Source organism: Calypte anna, chromosome 9 (assembly GCF_003957555.1).
Source record: "Calypte anna isolate BGI_N300 chromosome 9, bCalAnn1_v1.p, whole genome shotgun sequence".
NCBI classification, from domain to species: domain Eukaryota; kingdom Metazoa; phylum Chordata; class Aves; order Apodiformes; family Trochilidae; genus Calypte; species Calypte anna.
In genome coordinates, this window is record NC_044255.1 from 4,455,186 (window position 1) to 4,471,144 (window position 15,959).

General features: G+C 58.9%; 2 protein-coding genes across 3 annotated transcripts; one reads left to right on the forward strand and one right to left on the reverse strand.

Moving 5' to 3' along the window:
• Positions 1-6,833: 6,833 nt before the first annotated feature.
• Positions 6,834-11,361, forward strand: MAB21L4 (mab-21 like 4). The gene is made up of 5 exons (XM_030456518.1): positions 6,834-7,386; positions 8,461-8,683; positions 9,435-9,588; positions 10,645-11,001; positions 11,250-11,361. The coding sequence occupies exons 1-5, from the start codon at positions 6,903-6,905 to the stop codon at positions 11,340-11,342; spliced, it is 1,311 nt and encodes a 436-aa protein (XP_030312378.1). The 5' UTR covers positions 6,834-6,902; the 3' UTR covers positions 11,343-11,361.
• Positions 11,362-11,423: 62 nt separating this feature from the next.
• Positions 11,424-15,461, reverse strand: AGXT (alanine--glyoxylate and serine--pyruvate aminotransferase). Of its 2 annotated transcripts, XM_008500848.2 has the most exons (11): positions 15,177-15,458; positions 14,860-15,052; positions 14,481-14,545; positions 14,298-14,398; positions 14,006-14,076; positions 13,612-13,696; positions 13,247-13,342; positions 12,920-12,989; positions 12,727-12,822; positions 12,402-12,530; positions 11,425-12,040 (listed from the first exon to the last, which is right to left on the reverse strand). In XM_008500848.2, the coding sequence occupies exons 1-11, from the start codon at positions 15,339-15,341 to the stop codon at positions 11,933-11,935; spliced, it is 1,179 nt and encodes a 392-aa protein (XP_008499070.2). In that variant the 5' UTR covers positions 15,342-15,458; the 3' UTR covers positions 11,425-11,932. The 2 variants fall into 2 exon arrangements, with proteins under 2 accessions (XP_030312377.1, XP_008499070.2); XM_030456517.1 differs by lacking the exon at positions 13,247-13,342 and having other exon boundaries at positions 11,424-12,040; positions 15,177-15,461.
• Positions 15,462-15,959: the final 498 nt, after the last annotated feature.

Here is a 15,959-nt window from a genome sequence, read left to right on the forward strand (position 1 = left end):
GGGGGGTGGGGGTGGGGGAGCTGGCAGGCAGCAGGGATGGAGCACCCAGGGCAAAGCTGCAGTGCTCTGAAACACCCTTGGGGCAGCACAGCACCCCGACTCGGGGCAGAACCGGGCCTTGCCCTTCCTTGGAGTGGCCCTGGAGCCAGAAACAAAGATCTGGCAACTCCTTGAAATGCCAAAGCACCTCACCCGGCACCAATGCTCCAGGATCAAATGACCTGCGGGCAGCTAGCCTGCACCAAGCCACGCTGCTGAGCACAGCGAGGCACCCCTGTGCCTTTAAAAATCTGCTGGAAGAAAATGTTGAAAGGAAAAGAGAAAAAAAAAATCCCAAGAAAAAAAAAGCTAAATCCAAAATAAATAAACGGCCACATCCGGATTTTTCCCCTGAGACACTAATAAAGGCTTTATGAGTTTGATATGAATTACCCTCCCCGGCCATTTACAGCTGATCTTCTGGAAGGCATTAGGCTGCTCACCCCTTCCCCAGCCCGGGGATGCCCCGGGGGCAGGCGCAGCGGGGGCACCGCTGCCCCATCCGCGGCTCTGGGGGTGCCACTCAGGGCTCAGCTCTTCCGAGGAGCGACTGGAGGGGCTCTTCTGGCTGTCACCTAGCACCCAGGAGGGGGGAGGAAGCCTCATGCTCCTGCGGCAGTGGTTGAGTCCAGCTCACGCCATGTGCTCCCAAAAGATCTGCCTGCCAGCTCTGCTTCTGCCGTGTCAGCACGCTCCTCTCCCGTGTCCCATGGGGACATGGTGACAATGACCCGCCCCCCACCACGGGCAGGGTGTGCAGGAGGGAGCAGCCCTGTCACCATCATCATCGGTCCTGAGAGTGAAGGAAGGATTTTCATCCATGCAGGCTTCACACCACAAATGCTCCTCCTGAGCTGTCCCAGGCCAGCTCCCCGGGACATTACATTTAAAGCAGCAAACTCTTCAAGGAAAACAGCTGCGGGCCACAGCCGGCAGCCATTTCCTCTGGGCCAGAAGCTGGAGCCTGTGTGAAGCCAGGCTCCATGCTGGGAAGGCTGGGAGGAGCACAGAGGGAAGCAGCGTTTTCCCTGCACCATCCGGCCAAGCTCTGCCCACCGCTGCCCACTCCCTCTGACCAGGACCGAGTGCCCCTTTCCTCTGCCCACAGCTGCTTTCAGGGTGCCTGGCTTCTCCGTGGCCTCCAAAATGGGGCCAGGACCCCTCCCTGTGTCCACCTCTGAGTGTGGGTTTGATGGGGCTGTCACGCTGGGGTAGAGACCGTGCAGGTCTTTGGGGCATCCCAGGTTTCCTCTGCCTTTCCTGGCACACACAAACAATGATGTTCCTCAGCAGAAATGCCTCAGCATGGGTCCCAGCAACCTCTGGACCTGGTGGTTCCTCCTGGGCTCTGTGGGCACCTGGTGAAGGGGTTGAAGTGGGTGGCAGGTGCTGGGCACCCTGTGGGACAAAGGTGCCACCGCAAAGCTGTGATGGAGGGAGAGGCAGATGCCACGTCTGGGAGTGAGAGATGGAAGCAGAGGTCCTTCAGCCAACCCCAAGCCTGTCTCTCCCCAGCATTCCAGCACACATGGGGTTGCTCTGAATCTGCAGTGTTTGCCCCCCAGTTCCTCATGGCTGCTGCTCAAACCCGAGTTGCCTGATGCCTCCCACAAACAGCAACCATGGAAAACCACTGGGAATGAGTAAGAAGCCCTACTCCCTCCCATCCCTCTGCCAGGCCCTCCATGTTTGCAGGGGGGAGTTGTGGAAAGGGCCTGGGGAGCTATTAACAATCCAGAGAGCGTTCAGCATGGATGCTTTTGGGCAGAGTGGCCTGCAGGTCAGCACATGGTTTGGATTTGGCTCTCCCCCTCCCTTCCATCTAATTAGGCTGAGAGCAGAGAGTATTCCCCCCGGGTGCTGAACACGTGCACGGCACAAGCATCACCTCCTGTGGGGAGAAACTGGCCCTGGGAGCCCCCTCCCCGGGGTGGGCAAGGCAGCCAGGTAGCCTAGGGAGGTCCGCAGGCATTTGGGGGGGAGCCAAGGATTTAATGAAGGGGTTTGAACTCATTATCTGGCCCAGGTTCAAATAATGCAAGAGCAGGAATCATGCGCATAAATGCGGGTGGTGGGAAGGGGCTGGAGGCCCTCCAGGAGGATGGAGATTACTGCAACAAACTGCTCCTGCTCTGCCTCTGCTGGCCCAGCCTGCAGCAGTGCCTGCAGCCATCCTCTGCCATAGGAGCAGGGGGGTCCCTTCCCCTCTACCATCCCCTCACCTCCTCCTGCCAACCTGGAGCCCTCCAAACCCTGTGCCTGAGGCACCTGGTGGCTGTGGGTTGGCTGAGCTGGGGCAGAGGGGTCATCACTTGGTGACAATCATGTCCCCCGCGTTGTCCCATCCAGGGCACCCCAAAGTGAGCAGAAAGAAACAGGTGTGGGGATCTCCAGGTGCTGAGGTTCCAAGGCTGTTACCTGCCTCCCTGGTTAGGGGCAGACTGGGGCTTGTCAGTGGTGCCAGCAGGATGCAGGAGAGGAGCTGTGGCTGTGCTGGCTGCCGGTGACACCAGTGCAGAGGGGGATGTGAGACCATTTAGGATATAAATCTCATTCCCAGGGGGAAACCCTGGACCAAGGTTCTCATCCCAGCACTGCAAAGCCAAGCCCAATGCTGAGGGCACTGCCAGATGCTGTACTCCTTCACTCCAGTGTACAAGGCCCACCCTGCCAGCTCAGCTGCCACACTGCCACTCCCCTGCCCTCCCCAGCATATCACAGATCCATATCAGAGAATCAGATAGTGGTTTGGCTTGGAAGGAACTTCAAAGACCATTTAGTTTCAACATCCCTGCGTGGGCAGGGACACCTCCCACCAGCCCAGGTTGCTCCAGGCCCCATCCAACCTGGGCTGAGACACTGCCAGAGATGGGGCAGCCACAGCTTCTCTGGGCAGCCTGGGCAACCAGGGGCTCAGCACCCTCACAGTGAAGAATATCTCCCTCATGTCTAACCTACATCTCCCCTCTTCCAGTTTAACCCCATTAGCCCTTGTCCTGTGCCCTAGTCAAAAGTTCCTCCCCAGCTTTCTTTAGCCCCCCTTCAGGTACTGGAAGGCCTCCACAAGGTTTCCCCAGAGCCTTCTCTTCTCCAGGCTGAACAACCCCAACTTCCTCAGCCTGTCTTCATGGGAGAGGTGCTCACAGAAGTGAGACTGATGGGCCTGAAGTTCCCTGTCACAGTCCTCAGCCCCACCATGCAGCTCAAGGGAGGAAAGGGATGTAGATCTTCACCCAAGGCTTCCTCCTACTCCTGATGCAGTCCCAGTACAGGGGACAGTGTTGAAACCAAGACATGAGGCTGAAATCAATGCCTAGCAAAGTCCCATCCCTGGATGGGGCTCCTGACAGTGAGTGTCTTGCACTGATGCAAGTGGAAGCCACCTGCCACTGTGGTCCCCAAACCACATTAGTATGAAGAACTCAGACCTTCCATAGATCTGTGCAGGCAAGGACAGAAGCCCACAGGGCTCAGGACAGCCACCAGCACCTCCAGTGTAACAGTGTGGCATCAAGAAAGCAACAGCAGATTTCCCAGTGCAGCTGAGAGCTCCTCGGATATTCTGCTGCTTTGATTATTTGACAGACCATGTTTTTTAAATTATTCTTGTATAAATATTTACACGTTTTTACAAGAACCATGCTTTGAGAAACAGGCCACAGCAGAGGAAGGGCCAGAGGAGAGGGGGCTGGATGCTGGATTGCTCCATCCTTGCTTAGCAGGTCAGCTTGGGGTGAGTGCAGCCAGTGGGGGACAACAGGGACACCCATGGCCAGGGCCCTGGTGTGCTGACAGCCCTCCTGAATGAAGGGTGGGCTGGTTAGTGTGATCTTGCCCCTTTCCTTGTCTTCCCTGGCTGTCCCCCCCCTGGGGAGCAGAGCCCTGCCAAGCACCAGGCCAAATTGCCTGCTGTGGGGTGCACATTGCTGGCCACTGCTGGGAGTCCTGTGTGTCCCAGCTGTGTGTCCCAGCCTCCTTGCAGCCCCCTTTGCCTGGACAGGTCCAAAAAATACCTCCCATGGCCACCCCAAGATGAGAAAGTCCCTTTGTCACCCCTGCCTCTGAGCAGGGAGAGACACGGTGGCTGCCAGCAGGATGGAGATCACTCCTCTGTCCCCTGCTCCCTCCCTGGGTACAGCTCCTCCATCCTCAGTTCCGACCTGGTCACTGCACCCCAGGCCAACCCTCACATTCCAGGCTGGATCAGAGAGGAGGTGGTGGGTGCTGGGAACCCCTGGGAGACTTCCAGAGAGAGAAAGGGATGGGGTGGGGGGCTCTGGGTGCTGCTGCAGCCCCGACATTGGCTTTCAGGGATGCAGGATCAGGGCTGCAGGGACAGTGGCTGCAGAAAAGCCTCCCAGTGTCTTGGAGTCTCTCCCCACTGGCCCCGTTGTGCTCCCTGGGACTGTTGCTGTGTTTTTTGAGCAGGATGAGGGTGAGCTCCCCCCTTCCCCCACCTACAGATGGGATCCACAACCCAGCCTCGCGTTTTCCGCTGAGCTCAGCAGAATTTCACCCAGAAGGTCAGTGACCAGAGAAAGGGATGATCAATCATTAAATAAATTGTTTTCATTTCCCAGGATAAAGGGGAGGAAAAGGGGGGCGGGGGAGGGTGTTGGGCCAGGACTGGAAAAGAAAAAAGAGCACAAGGCAGAAAAACCACCCCCCCCTGTGCTCCCTGCCATTGGCATCCTCGGCTCCTTCCTTCCCTGCGCTCTTGCAGGGCTTTTACAGCCAAAGCTCTTAATGTGATTATAATAATTATTTCTTTCCTAGGCTTTTTTTTTTTTCTTTTTTTTTCTTTTTTTAATAAACAGCCTCTTTTGATACGTCGCTGGGGGAAGCCAAGACTCCAGCTGAGGCCTGGCCTGGAGGAAGGAGCAGGGGCTGGGGGAGCGTGCGAATGTGCGCGGGTGCGTGCAGGCAAGCACGTGTGTGCAGGGCCCCACTGGAGCGTGCAAACACACCCAGGGCTGTGAAAACCCAGGGCCCCCCTGGGACAAGTAGGCAGGGGTTTTCTCTCCACTTCTCTTGGCCTGGGTGCCCCACTTAATGCCTCCTCACACCCCTACTCTCCCACTACTCTGTGTGGTCGTGTCCCCCCCCACATACACACAGAATCCTGGGGCTGGGCTTTGAAATGTTGAAAAAGAAACCCTTTTTGCCAAAATAAACAGCCTGTCATGTTAAATTACTCTCCCTTCCTCTCTTTCTCCCCTGCCTGCAAGCCCCCTCCCCAGCCCAGTCTTTTTGCTGGGGGCCATGCCACCCCGGGCAGGAGGCCTGTGTGCCAGAGCTCGAGCTGGTGCACATCTGGGGCACTGGGGCAGTGTCACCTACCTCTCAGTTCCTGGACTCCCTGACCCCCATCAGCTCCTCCACCCACCCTTCTGCTGAGCTGTGATGGTGTTTTTCAGGGCACAGGACCCGGTGGTGACACCACACACGGCTCTCACCCATAGCTGCCTTGACGTGTGCTCCCATGTCCCAGGGTTTTTCCCCTCTCTGGCTTGACTTTGCTTTTATTTTTCAGATGTTTTGCCCCTCCTCTTTCTAACAGGGTGAAAATTCATAGAACCATAAAACGCTGAGATGGAAAACAAGCGATTAGCTCATTCAGCCCGGCCCCTTTGCCAGTGCCAGGCTGTTCCCTGCAAGCCTCCTGGTAACTTGTCCAGACTGAGCACCGTGCACTCCAGCCATGTCTTCCACAGCCTAATTAACCTTCTAGTTAGGAAATTTCTCCCAGTGCTTCAGCTCCAGCAGTGATATATAATGTTTAAGCCTCCCCTTCACAGAAGTGGTCCCAGAGCCCCACGCTCAGCTGTAACCCCCCTTCCCACACGGGTTCCTGCTCTCACAGAGCCTCCCCTGCTCAGACCAAGGGAAGCCTGGGAATACTGAACCGTGATGTCTTGCTGGGAGATCCCTGCCCTCCATCCATGGGCTGTAAGTGACCAGGAGTTCCAGCTCAGGACCTGAGAAGCTGGGGAACCTGCCCTGGGACAGGCTCGACATGCAACCCCTCTACAGCCTCTGTGGGACTGTATAAAGGTACAGCCAGAAAGGCCGTGAAGAAACAACAACCAAGCTCTGCCTGTCCTGACGGAGGGCAGCTCAGGGGTGCCTAAGCCTGCCCCAGGCATTTCTCCTCCACCAGAGCCGGAAGGTGACCAGGACGGCGCTGGGATGGAGCAAGGAGGCAAACCACAGACAGCGTCTCAGCAGCTCCTGCTCCTCCTGGCGGCAGCCGGGATCGGGACCGCCGTTTCTGCCGCCGCTCCAGGCTCACTCCCACCCGCTGCACAGCGGTTTTGGGGACAAAAAGGCCGCTTTGCCCGCACTCCCCGCTCGGGTGGCCCCGCAGCCCAGCACTGTCGCCATGGCGACCGCAGCCCCAGCGCTTCGGGCGGGGGGTGCTGATGCGGGACCGGGCCGGGGACAGTGCGGGGTGGGGCCGCGCCGGTGGTGCCGAGCCAACCTGGGCCGGGGTGGGAGGGCGGTGGTTCCGCTTCATCCGGAACCGGCTTGGAGGGGATGCTGCAGGCACGCAACGCCAGCGCCGGGAGAAGCGCGGGTGACTCCAGCATCGTCCTGGCGGAACCCTTTGGCCGGGGGATCCTTTGTCATCCTGCAGGGCTTGCTGGGGGTGGGGGGAAGCCGCGGTGTGTCTCGGTGCCCTGCCCTGGGACTGCCCCGGGAGGGGACGCGGTACTCCCGGCGGCTCTCCGAGGCTGTGGTGCTTGTTAGCGCCTGGCTGTGACTTCCCTCTGCCCGCCCTACCCTGGCTCCCAGCCCTCCCCTCCCTGCCCACATATTTTTACTCCTCCTGGAAGCAGTCTCAGGACAGCAGCGGAGCTGCCATGACAGCCAGCGCTTCCCAGTGGTGCAGCTACCTCGGGGTCATCCTCTCCCGCGAGAGGCAGCGGCTGGAGCACTACCAGCAGGCTGAGGACATCCTCCTGACCCTGCTGGAGGGCGTCCACGCCAGGGACCCCCGCTTCCTTGTGGACTATGCCAGGAACCTGGAAGCTTTCGAGTTCGCTCTCCGTGCCTCCGAGGATGCTGTCACTGTGGAGGTTCCCCTGCAGATCGATGCCGATGCGCTGCAGGTGCTGGTATGCCGGCCCGAGAACACCCCCGACGGGCACCCTCTGGGGCTGGGCACCTGCTACCTGGAAGTGCCTTCCCCGGGGGTGGGTTTGGAGGACTGGACCAGCAGCGTGGGTAGAATGGAGCGGAGTGATGGTGCAGGATGCCTCCTTCCCAGCAGAGTCCTCCAGCACCTGAAAGAGCTCCTTGTTTCGGCCATCGTGTGCTGCCAACGCCACTTCCTGCTTCAGCCAGGTGTGTATCCCAGAGCAGAGCTTCCTGGGGCTGGGAGCTGCCTTCAGCACAGCTGGGGAAACCAGCTCAGCAGTGTTTGCTGTGCAGACAGGCTGGGGTGCAAGTCGCTGGGGACGTGGTCCACCCAAAGCCAGAAGAGCAAGTGAATGCCCTGCTGTGTGCTGGGACAGGCTCTGCCCTCAGCTAAGGAAGAGGAAATGCAAATCGTTCCTTGGCAGCAGAGCCACCCTTGGGCATCTTCACCCTTGGTGGGTGGCAGCTCTGTGCAGGGAGGCCCCATCCCTGCCTTTAGTCCCCAGGGAGAGTTTTCTCAGGACTTGGCGTGTTTGTCTCACCTTAAGTGTGTTCCCTCCACCTATTCCGGCCTCTGGGTGTCCCTAGTTCCCTGGAGGAGGCTTGCTGGAGGGGGAGCTGGAAAGACATAAGGGCTGCACTGGGACCTTGGGGCACGGGCCTGACCCTGTGCACACATGGTCCCCAGCTGGAAACCTGGCAAAGACATGGTAGGGAAGGGATCCTGGGAATGCCCGTAGTGCTCTCATTAGCTTCTTCGTGCATTTCCATCTCCAAAGGTGCTTTGTGAAGTAAATCTCAGCCCTGATGGAAAGGTGATGTGAGTGGACCAGCAGGTCTGAAAGTCTCTTAGCCCAGCCCCAGCAAGCCCACCATTCCTTTCTTCATCCACAGCCAAGCCAGAGCCCTTCATACTCCCCCACCCCTGCAGCCCCAGATCTTTTCTGGTCCGTTTTTCTTGAACCACATTGTTTTTCTTTGCACTGCTCAGCCACCCATCACTGTGACTCCATTTGGATCCTTGGGGCTTCCTCCTGTGCCCATATCTGCTGGCCTGGCCCTGACCCCTGCTGGAGCAATGCTCCTTCCCAAAAACCATCCCAGTGTGGGGTATGGATGGTGGCTTTGGCCAGGGAACTGCAGCCTGAGTGCAACATTGGAGAGGGACGAGTTGATCAGGGTTGGACATGCTCAGGGGTGTCACAGCACAGAGCTACCTGGTTCAGCCTGCGGGACTGGCTCTGGGAGCCTCTGAACCTCAACCAAACCCTCTGCCTTTAGGTGACCTCAACGCTGAAAATCTGCAGGAAGATGCCATGGAGCTCTCCCTGCTGATCCGTGGTGGCTGGAGGACCATCCGCTTTGACATCGTCCCAGTGGTGAGGAGGCAGCAGGAGCCACCCTGGCTCAGGGGCTGGCAGGGTAAGAGGGGCTTCCCCCAAGCCAGCCTTCAGAAGGCCATGGAAGAGGCCCACTTCATCCCTGCCTCTCCCCATTGCTGGAGGTGAGCAACGGGGCAAAGCAAAAAGGGGATGGGAATGTGGAGGGACGTGTCCACAGAGGAGTGAAGTCACTTCCTGATACCCCAAGCTGCTGCCCTGTGTTGAGGGAAAATCCTCAGCCAAATTTCAGGCAGCTCAAGGAAAGGGGAGGGAGGATGTAACTGAAGGAGCCTCTCCAGGTTGTCCACAAGAGTTGAACCCAGGCTGTGCAGGAGAGTGGCAGCTTTCAGATCCTTGCTCGGGTTTCAGGAATGAGCCTCAGCAGCAGGGTGACAAAGTGCCTCCCAGGTGGGGCTGTAGGAGGGAGAGTGGCCAGGGTGACACACATCTCACCTGTCAGAACTGCTACCAGGCCCCAAGGAGGGGCAGAGCATCTGGTTGGACCAGCCCAGGCTTATTCCAGACACAATGTGACCCAGCCAGATGCTTGGTCCCTTCCTGGGGTCACATCCAACCTCCCTCCTGGGGCAGCCTGCAGCCTTTTCCAATGCACTTAGGGGAGCACAACCCCACTTTGCCTCTCCTCTTGTCCCTCCTGGAATGGCAGGAGCTGCTCAGCAGCAGCCTCATCACACTGCAAATCTCCCCAGACCCTCTTCTCCAGAGGTGGATGCAGGATGTTGCATGCCTGGGGCCGCATGGGTGTCGGGGGGGATGTTCACGCACTCTGTATCACTACAGGTATCCTCTCCCTACCTGGGATGATGCTGGTATCCATCCTCCCTCTCACTGGACCCTGCTTTCTCTCACCAGATCCTCCACTCACCTCCCTGTGCTGAAGCTGCTGCAGGAGGTGGACATGCTGAAGGGCCCTCGGCTGGATAGCCTTCGCCTGCTCGACCAGCTCCGCAGCCAGGACTGGGAAGAGCAGGGTGGGAAAGGTGGTCTCACTTTCAACCACCTGAAGGTAGGTAGGGTCTGCTGGGAGGACTCTGGGTCTCTGGGCAGGCAGAGGCAAGGCTGCTCATCTGCACCCCATCCTGGCCAACTCATTGCTGGAAGAAGATCCTAAGCAATCAAGCAAAGTGCCTGCAGTGCTTTGGGATGTACCAGCCCATGGCTGTGTCCAGAAAGGTTGTAGGCTGCTGGGCATGGTTAGAAGAGCAAATGGCAGGCTCCTGTTGGGCTGAACCAGCAGCCTCCAGCCTGAGATGTACCGTGTGTACCGATGTGCCAGGCAGTCCCTGGTGCAGGCTGCCTGTGTCTGCAGGGGCCATGCTGCCACTCATCCTGTGCCCTGGCATGTTTGGAGGTGTCTGTGCAGGGTTGAGGGCAGTGTTTCCCTTCTAGTGTTTCCTCTCTGGACCCATGCCAGCTGGTCAGGAAAGGAGCCATGTAGGGGTCAGTGCCTGGTGGTGCAATCTGGGTGTGCCCTGCCTTTGGTGGCTCTCCAGGCAAATTCATCTTCTGTTAAGAGCATGGCTCCAGCTCCAACTAACACAAACACTGGGGGGGGTCCTTTATGCTGTGGTTTTTAATTTTTTGTTGTTGCTGTTGTTCAAAAGAGCATAGTACGCATTTGTCCTTCAAAAAAGCATCTTCTGCTCCAGCCCATGGCGTGCACTGCCCATTAGGCCATGTCACCAAGAGGCATTGGTGTTGGGCTGTTTGCCAGAGCAGCACTGAAGAAGTTGGTGTAGCAGCTGCTGGGGGTTCACTTGCCTTGCCAGCAGCTGAAACTACAGGCAGGGATTTTTTTACTGTTGCTTGGTGCCTGTGGAAAGCTCGGGTGTGTTGTTTCAGAGCTGCTGCAGAGTTGGGACCTGCCTGAGATCTGAGACAGGGGATCTTTGGGGAGTAAAGAAGGGCAGCAGCTGTGCCTGCAGCAGCTCCAGGAGCCTGTGCAGTCACAGACTGCTGAGGGCTCAGCCCCACGGGTGGCTGCAGGGTGACCTGCAGGGTGTGAAGGCACAGCCTGTGTCAGGAGAGTCAGATCCCCACACCCTTCTGTCCCTCCCTGCAGATGGTGCTGCTGTGGGGCACAGAGCTCTTCCCCTCCCCAGAGGACTGGCAGGATCTGGAGGGCTCTGTCTACAGGCTCCTGGTGATCCTGCTCCGCTGCCTGGCCACCCGGCACCTCCCACACTTCCTGCACCCAGAGGAGAACCTCTTCAGTGGAGAGGACCTGGACCTCGCCTCCCTCTACTGCAAGGTGGAGAGTTTTGCCTGGAACCCCCAAGGCTTCCTCCGCTTCCATTTTGTCCTCCCTGTGAGGACCAACAGTTGTGAGGCAGACCCCGCCACCCGAGCCCTCCTGCAGCTCCCTGATAAGGATGGGTCCTACTGGGACACAGCCTACTTTGACATCCTGCTCCGCCAGGTAACTGGGACCAGAAACCCATGGGCTGGTCTCTTGAGGCAGAGTGTGGCAGCACCGAGAAACCTCCGGGGTGGGGCAGCTTAGGAGATGCTGGAATTTGCTCCCCAGAGTCCTCTAGCCCTTGGTAGCTTCTGGCATGTGCTGCCCATTCCTGCTGGGGAGGCTGTAGGGAGCTGGCAGTGCTGGAGCATGGGGCTACAGCAGAGTGGGAAGCCTTTCCCCTTCACTCTCTGTCTGCCTCCTCTTAGTTCCAGGTCTACCTGATCCAGGATGGTGCACGCCACTCGGCAATGTCCGAGCTCTACTCCAAGATCCAGCAAGAAATCCCACAGCAGAACTGAGCAGGGCCATGCTGCCACCTCATCTGGGGCATCTCAAAGCTCAGGGTGGGTGCAAGGAGAGCTACAGGGCCAGGGAGCAGCACGCTGCCATAGCACTTTATTGAGGGAAGATGGTACCGATGAGTGAGCTGCAGCTGGGTGGGGATGCACGGACTCTCTGGGTGCTGGGGAGGGTGTTTGATCCCAGGGTGCATAATATGGGGGTGATGACTGGCATCCTGTGCAGCTGGGCTCTGGTGTAGGGGTGACCGAGGGCGATGGGAGGGCAAGGGACCTGTGGTTGGATCCTGCATCCAGCCCTCGTGTGGGGCCTGCCAGCTTGCAGTGGGGCTGCCAGCTAGGGAGAGGTGAGGAGCTGGGCAGGGGGCAGACCATCAGGGTGAAAAGCTACCCTGCATGGGGCACTGGGAGAAGAGGCTTTGAGCCATGTCCTGCACTTGCCAGGCTGCAGCCCTCACCTCCACATCCCCTGTTCTCCCGACTTCTCTGTCCTGTCTGTATCGTGAGTGGAGCCCCTCTGCCTGCCCGCCGGGTGGCTGGAGGGAAGTGCCACGCTGCCTTGCCTGGATGCCTCTGTGCAGGGCTCTGTCTCACAGCCTGCAGCGGGGGCAGTGCCTCAGGGCCTCTCGCAGGGCACGCAGCACACGGGTCACGTTCTCGCTGGTCGAGTTGCAGCCCATGAGGCCGATGCGCAGGACCTGAGAGGAGAAGGGCAAGCATCTCCCTGTAGCACCCATCACTGTGGCCCTGCTCCAGCACCATCCCCCTGCGAGCAGAGTGCACCAGGAGCGGCCAGAGGGGCATCTGGGCACCAGTGCATTTGCACAAGTCCCTGCTTGCTCCTATATAACACGTGTTTCCTCTGAAGACATGTCACCCTGCTAATTATGTGCCTGGTTATTGAATTACACTCAGCAATTATGTGAGGTTAGGAGCCACTACACCTTGCTGAAGGTGATGGGATGCATCCAGCTGTCTATTTGCTGTTTGCAGCCACAGAGCACCACTTAACCATCGGGTGCCTGGCTGTGGGAAGTGGAAGGAGAGAACTCTGCCCACCTTGCCCGCTGAGGGGCCCAAGCCCCCAGCAATCTCAATGCCATGGTTGTCCATGAGAAAAGCTGTGATCTCCTTACAGTCATAGCCCTCGGGCACCCTGACAGTGGTGATGGTGGGAAGTCTTGCCTTCTGTGGAAGAGAGACACTGGGTTAAATCTGCAGCTCTGTTGCCTTGTCCCCCAGTGAGCCTGGCAGCATGAAAGCATGGCTGGAGGGGGGGAGTTTCTCTGCTTGCATCAAGAGCTGCCCAGGCACATCTTTAGCTGCACCAGGCCATGTCCTCAGCTGCCCCTGCACCACGGTGGTGGTCTCACCCAGCACCCACCTCCTCCTTCACAAAGAGCTCAAGGCCCATGTCGCGCAGCCCCTGGCACAGCTGGGCACAGCTGGCTCGGTGACGCTCCCACGAGCTCTCCAAACCCTGTGGGTGAAGAGGAAGGAGAAAGTCCTGGCATGCACCCCTCTCCTGTGCCCCGCTCTCAGTGCCAGTGCCCCCCTGTCTGCCTGGCATTGCTCACCAGCTCTGCCAGCATGGACAGGCCTTCTCGCAGGCTGAAGAAGCTGTTGGTTGGGGCAGTGTGATGGTACCTGCAAAACCCAAGGGGCACCCAGGTGAGTTGGGCCCAGCCTGCAGATGATGGTACTCCAGCTGGCAGTGCAGGGAACTGGGGTGCAGCAACCTCCCTCTCCTTCACCCAGTGCAGAAGAGAGGAAAATCCTCTAGGGCTGCTTTGCGAGCAGCAGACAGGGTGATGGGCAGACAGGGCTCGAGTGCCACAGGGCATGGGGCAAAGCCTGTGGGTGGGACAGTTGTGGCCACCTGTCCTGGGACAGCCTGCCCTTACCTTCGTGGCTTCCCATCACAGCCCCAGTAGTTTGCCAGCCAGCCCATGTCCAGGTAGAAGGACTGGGGCTTCGTCTTCCTCCTCAGCATTTTCTCCCTGATGGATCAGAGTGCTGGGGAGAAGCTGGACCTTGAATGTCCACCAACTCCGGGGCAGGGACAGCCCTGAAGAAGAGCCACTCCAAAGCAAGTGCGGAGTTTGGTTCCAGCACTCATTGCTGCACAGGGCTGGACTGGGCTCTGACCCTGCAGAGCTGCTGCTGATGGTGCTCTCCAGACTTGGGGCTGGAGCAGTGTGGAGTGGGTGACTGCCTCCCTGAGCCCCATCACCTTTTCCCTCAGTGGGACAGTGCTGTCCTCCCTTACCAGGCTCGCTGGCTGAAGGAGATGGGAGCGCTGCCGGGGGGGACGTTGAGGACCTTCTGAGACCCTGAGTAGAGGACGTCAATCTCTGCCCAAGAAGGGAGGCAGCTTATTAGGATCCAGGGGCTCCCAGCAGGGACATGCTCTGCCCACCCAAACCAGCCACGGGTGGCCAGTGGGAAGCACAGGATGCCACACACTGCAGGTCCTGCTTGTCTTTAGCCTGCTGTGAGAGACACCCTGGCACTGTAGACAGTGCCCCAAAGGGAGCAGGCTCTCTGCCTGCAGCTGGACCAGTTTCTAGTGCTACTAGCCCACTATGCCACTGCCATCCCTCTCTGACCCAGGTGTGAGACCCTTGTGCCCTGGGTGTCTGTGATGGCACTGTGGCCCTTACCCTGCTGGTCCATGAAGATGGGGGCTCCCCCGAGGGATGCCACAGCATCCACGAGCAGCAGGCAGCCATACCTGTGTGGGAACAGAGCTCAGCTTAATGTCCCCAGCACCTCCTCTTGTCACCCCTCTGCTTGTAGCCCTGGTATTCTGATCCCTCCTCTAAGGCCATGTGTCTCACTGGCACCAACTGCTTCCAGCACAACAGAGCCAGAGGAGAGCCCAGGGCGTGTAAATCACCCTGATGGTGACCTAGGAGTGCCACCAGCCCCCAGGAGTGCCTGCTGTGCACTGACCTGTGGCACAGATTGCCCAGCCCCTCCAGTGGCTGCAGCACCCCTGTAGAAGACTCGCCATGGGTGATGAAGAGCACCGAGGGCTTGTGCTGTGCCAGGCCCTGTGTGAAACAGAGGGGAAAGTGACCTCCCCTGAGACTGGCTCACTCCCTCCCTCCTTCCCACACCATGGCAGACACTCACCTCCTCGATGTCCTGCAGAGCAAAGTAATCACCTGGGGGCTTCAGCAGCTCATGAACATTGGCTCCTGGGAGGGATTGTGACAGAGGGAGAGGGAGGTTTGGGTACACCTCCCACTGGACAGCCTCCTGCTTCACTGGGGAATTGGTCACAAGTGAACCAAGAGTGCAGCCACCCACCAGGTGGCCCGTTGGAAAAACTTCTGTAACCACAGGGGCATCACCCTGCAAAACAACCTGAGTGCTCTCCAGCTTCAGAAGCCACGTCACCAGTCATGGCTGCCCAGACAGGGACAGCAAGCCAGGGGTCACTTTCTCACACCCTGCTCACAAGCCCTGTCCCTCAAGCCCTGGCAGTGCAGCCCAGCTCTCCCCCGCATACCCAGCCTCCTGGCAATCTCAGCAGCACGTTGTCCCCAGATACCATTGATGGCCACCAGCACTGTGTCACCCTGCTCCAGGAGGTTGAGGAGGGCAGCCTCCATGGCACAGTGGCCGGTGCCACTGATAGCCAGGGTCAGCTGGTTCTGTGTCTGGAAGGCGTACTGGATACCCGCCTTGATCTCATCCATCACCTGCAAGGGACCAATCAGCACCCCTATTGTGCCCCTCACCCTGGCAGAGCTGTCCTAGACCATCATGGGGGGCCAGGGAGAGGAAGAGAGAGGAGGGGAGGAAGGCTGGGCTGGGGCAGCTCACCTGCAGCATCTCGGGGTGCATGTGGCCCAGGAGCTGCCGTCCGCTTGCAGCCAGGATGCGGGGGGGCACATTGCTGGGTCCCGGCCCCAGCATCAGTCTCTCTGGCAGGGCCAGGGGCTGGAGCAGCCTCTGAGGAGGGGGGATGTGGAGCAGGCTGCTGGTCATGGCGTGCCTTGCTGTCCCCAGGAGCCCAGCTCGGAGGTGAGGAGCAGAGGAGTGGAGGTTTCCTGTGCAGCACTGAGCACTGCAGCACGGTGCATCCTGTGCCAGCAGTGTCCAGTGTCCCAGTGGACCCTGACCCCAGGGTGCAGAGCTCCCTCCCACTGGCACGGACTCTGCCCCTCGCCACCTCCTTGTCCAGTTAATGTGCCACTGGCACTTTCCCTGTGCTGTCTCAGCCCTCTCATTTGGGGGGCTCCCCTTTGTTGGTGCTGGGGGGAGTTGCTCCCCAGGCACACCAACCCCTAGAACTTGCAAGCACCCACACAGCTTGCCTCAACAGCCCCCAGGACACTGAGGCTGATGGTCCCCAACACCATCCCAGCAGGTGAGATTCCTGCTCCTGGGCACAAAGCTCCCATGCCATGGGATGGTTGCTCTGGTACTGGCCCAGCACAGCTGCCACAGTCCTGATTCCTCCAGCAGCACAAAACTTTTCCAGACAGGTCTCCCTGGCCAAGGACCTGCCTTGCAGGAGGACACCTGGCCAAGTGACAACCTCCTGGAGGAGGCTGACCATCGTGATGGTTTGCATGAGGGCCCTCAGTGAGTTCTGCTCTGTGT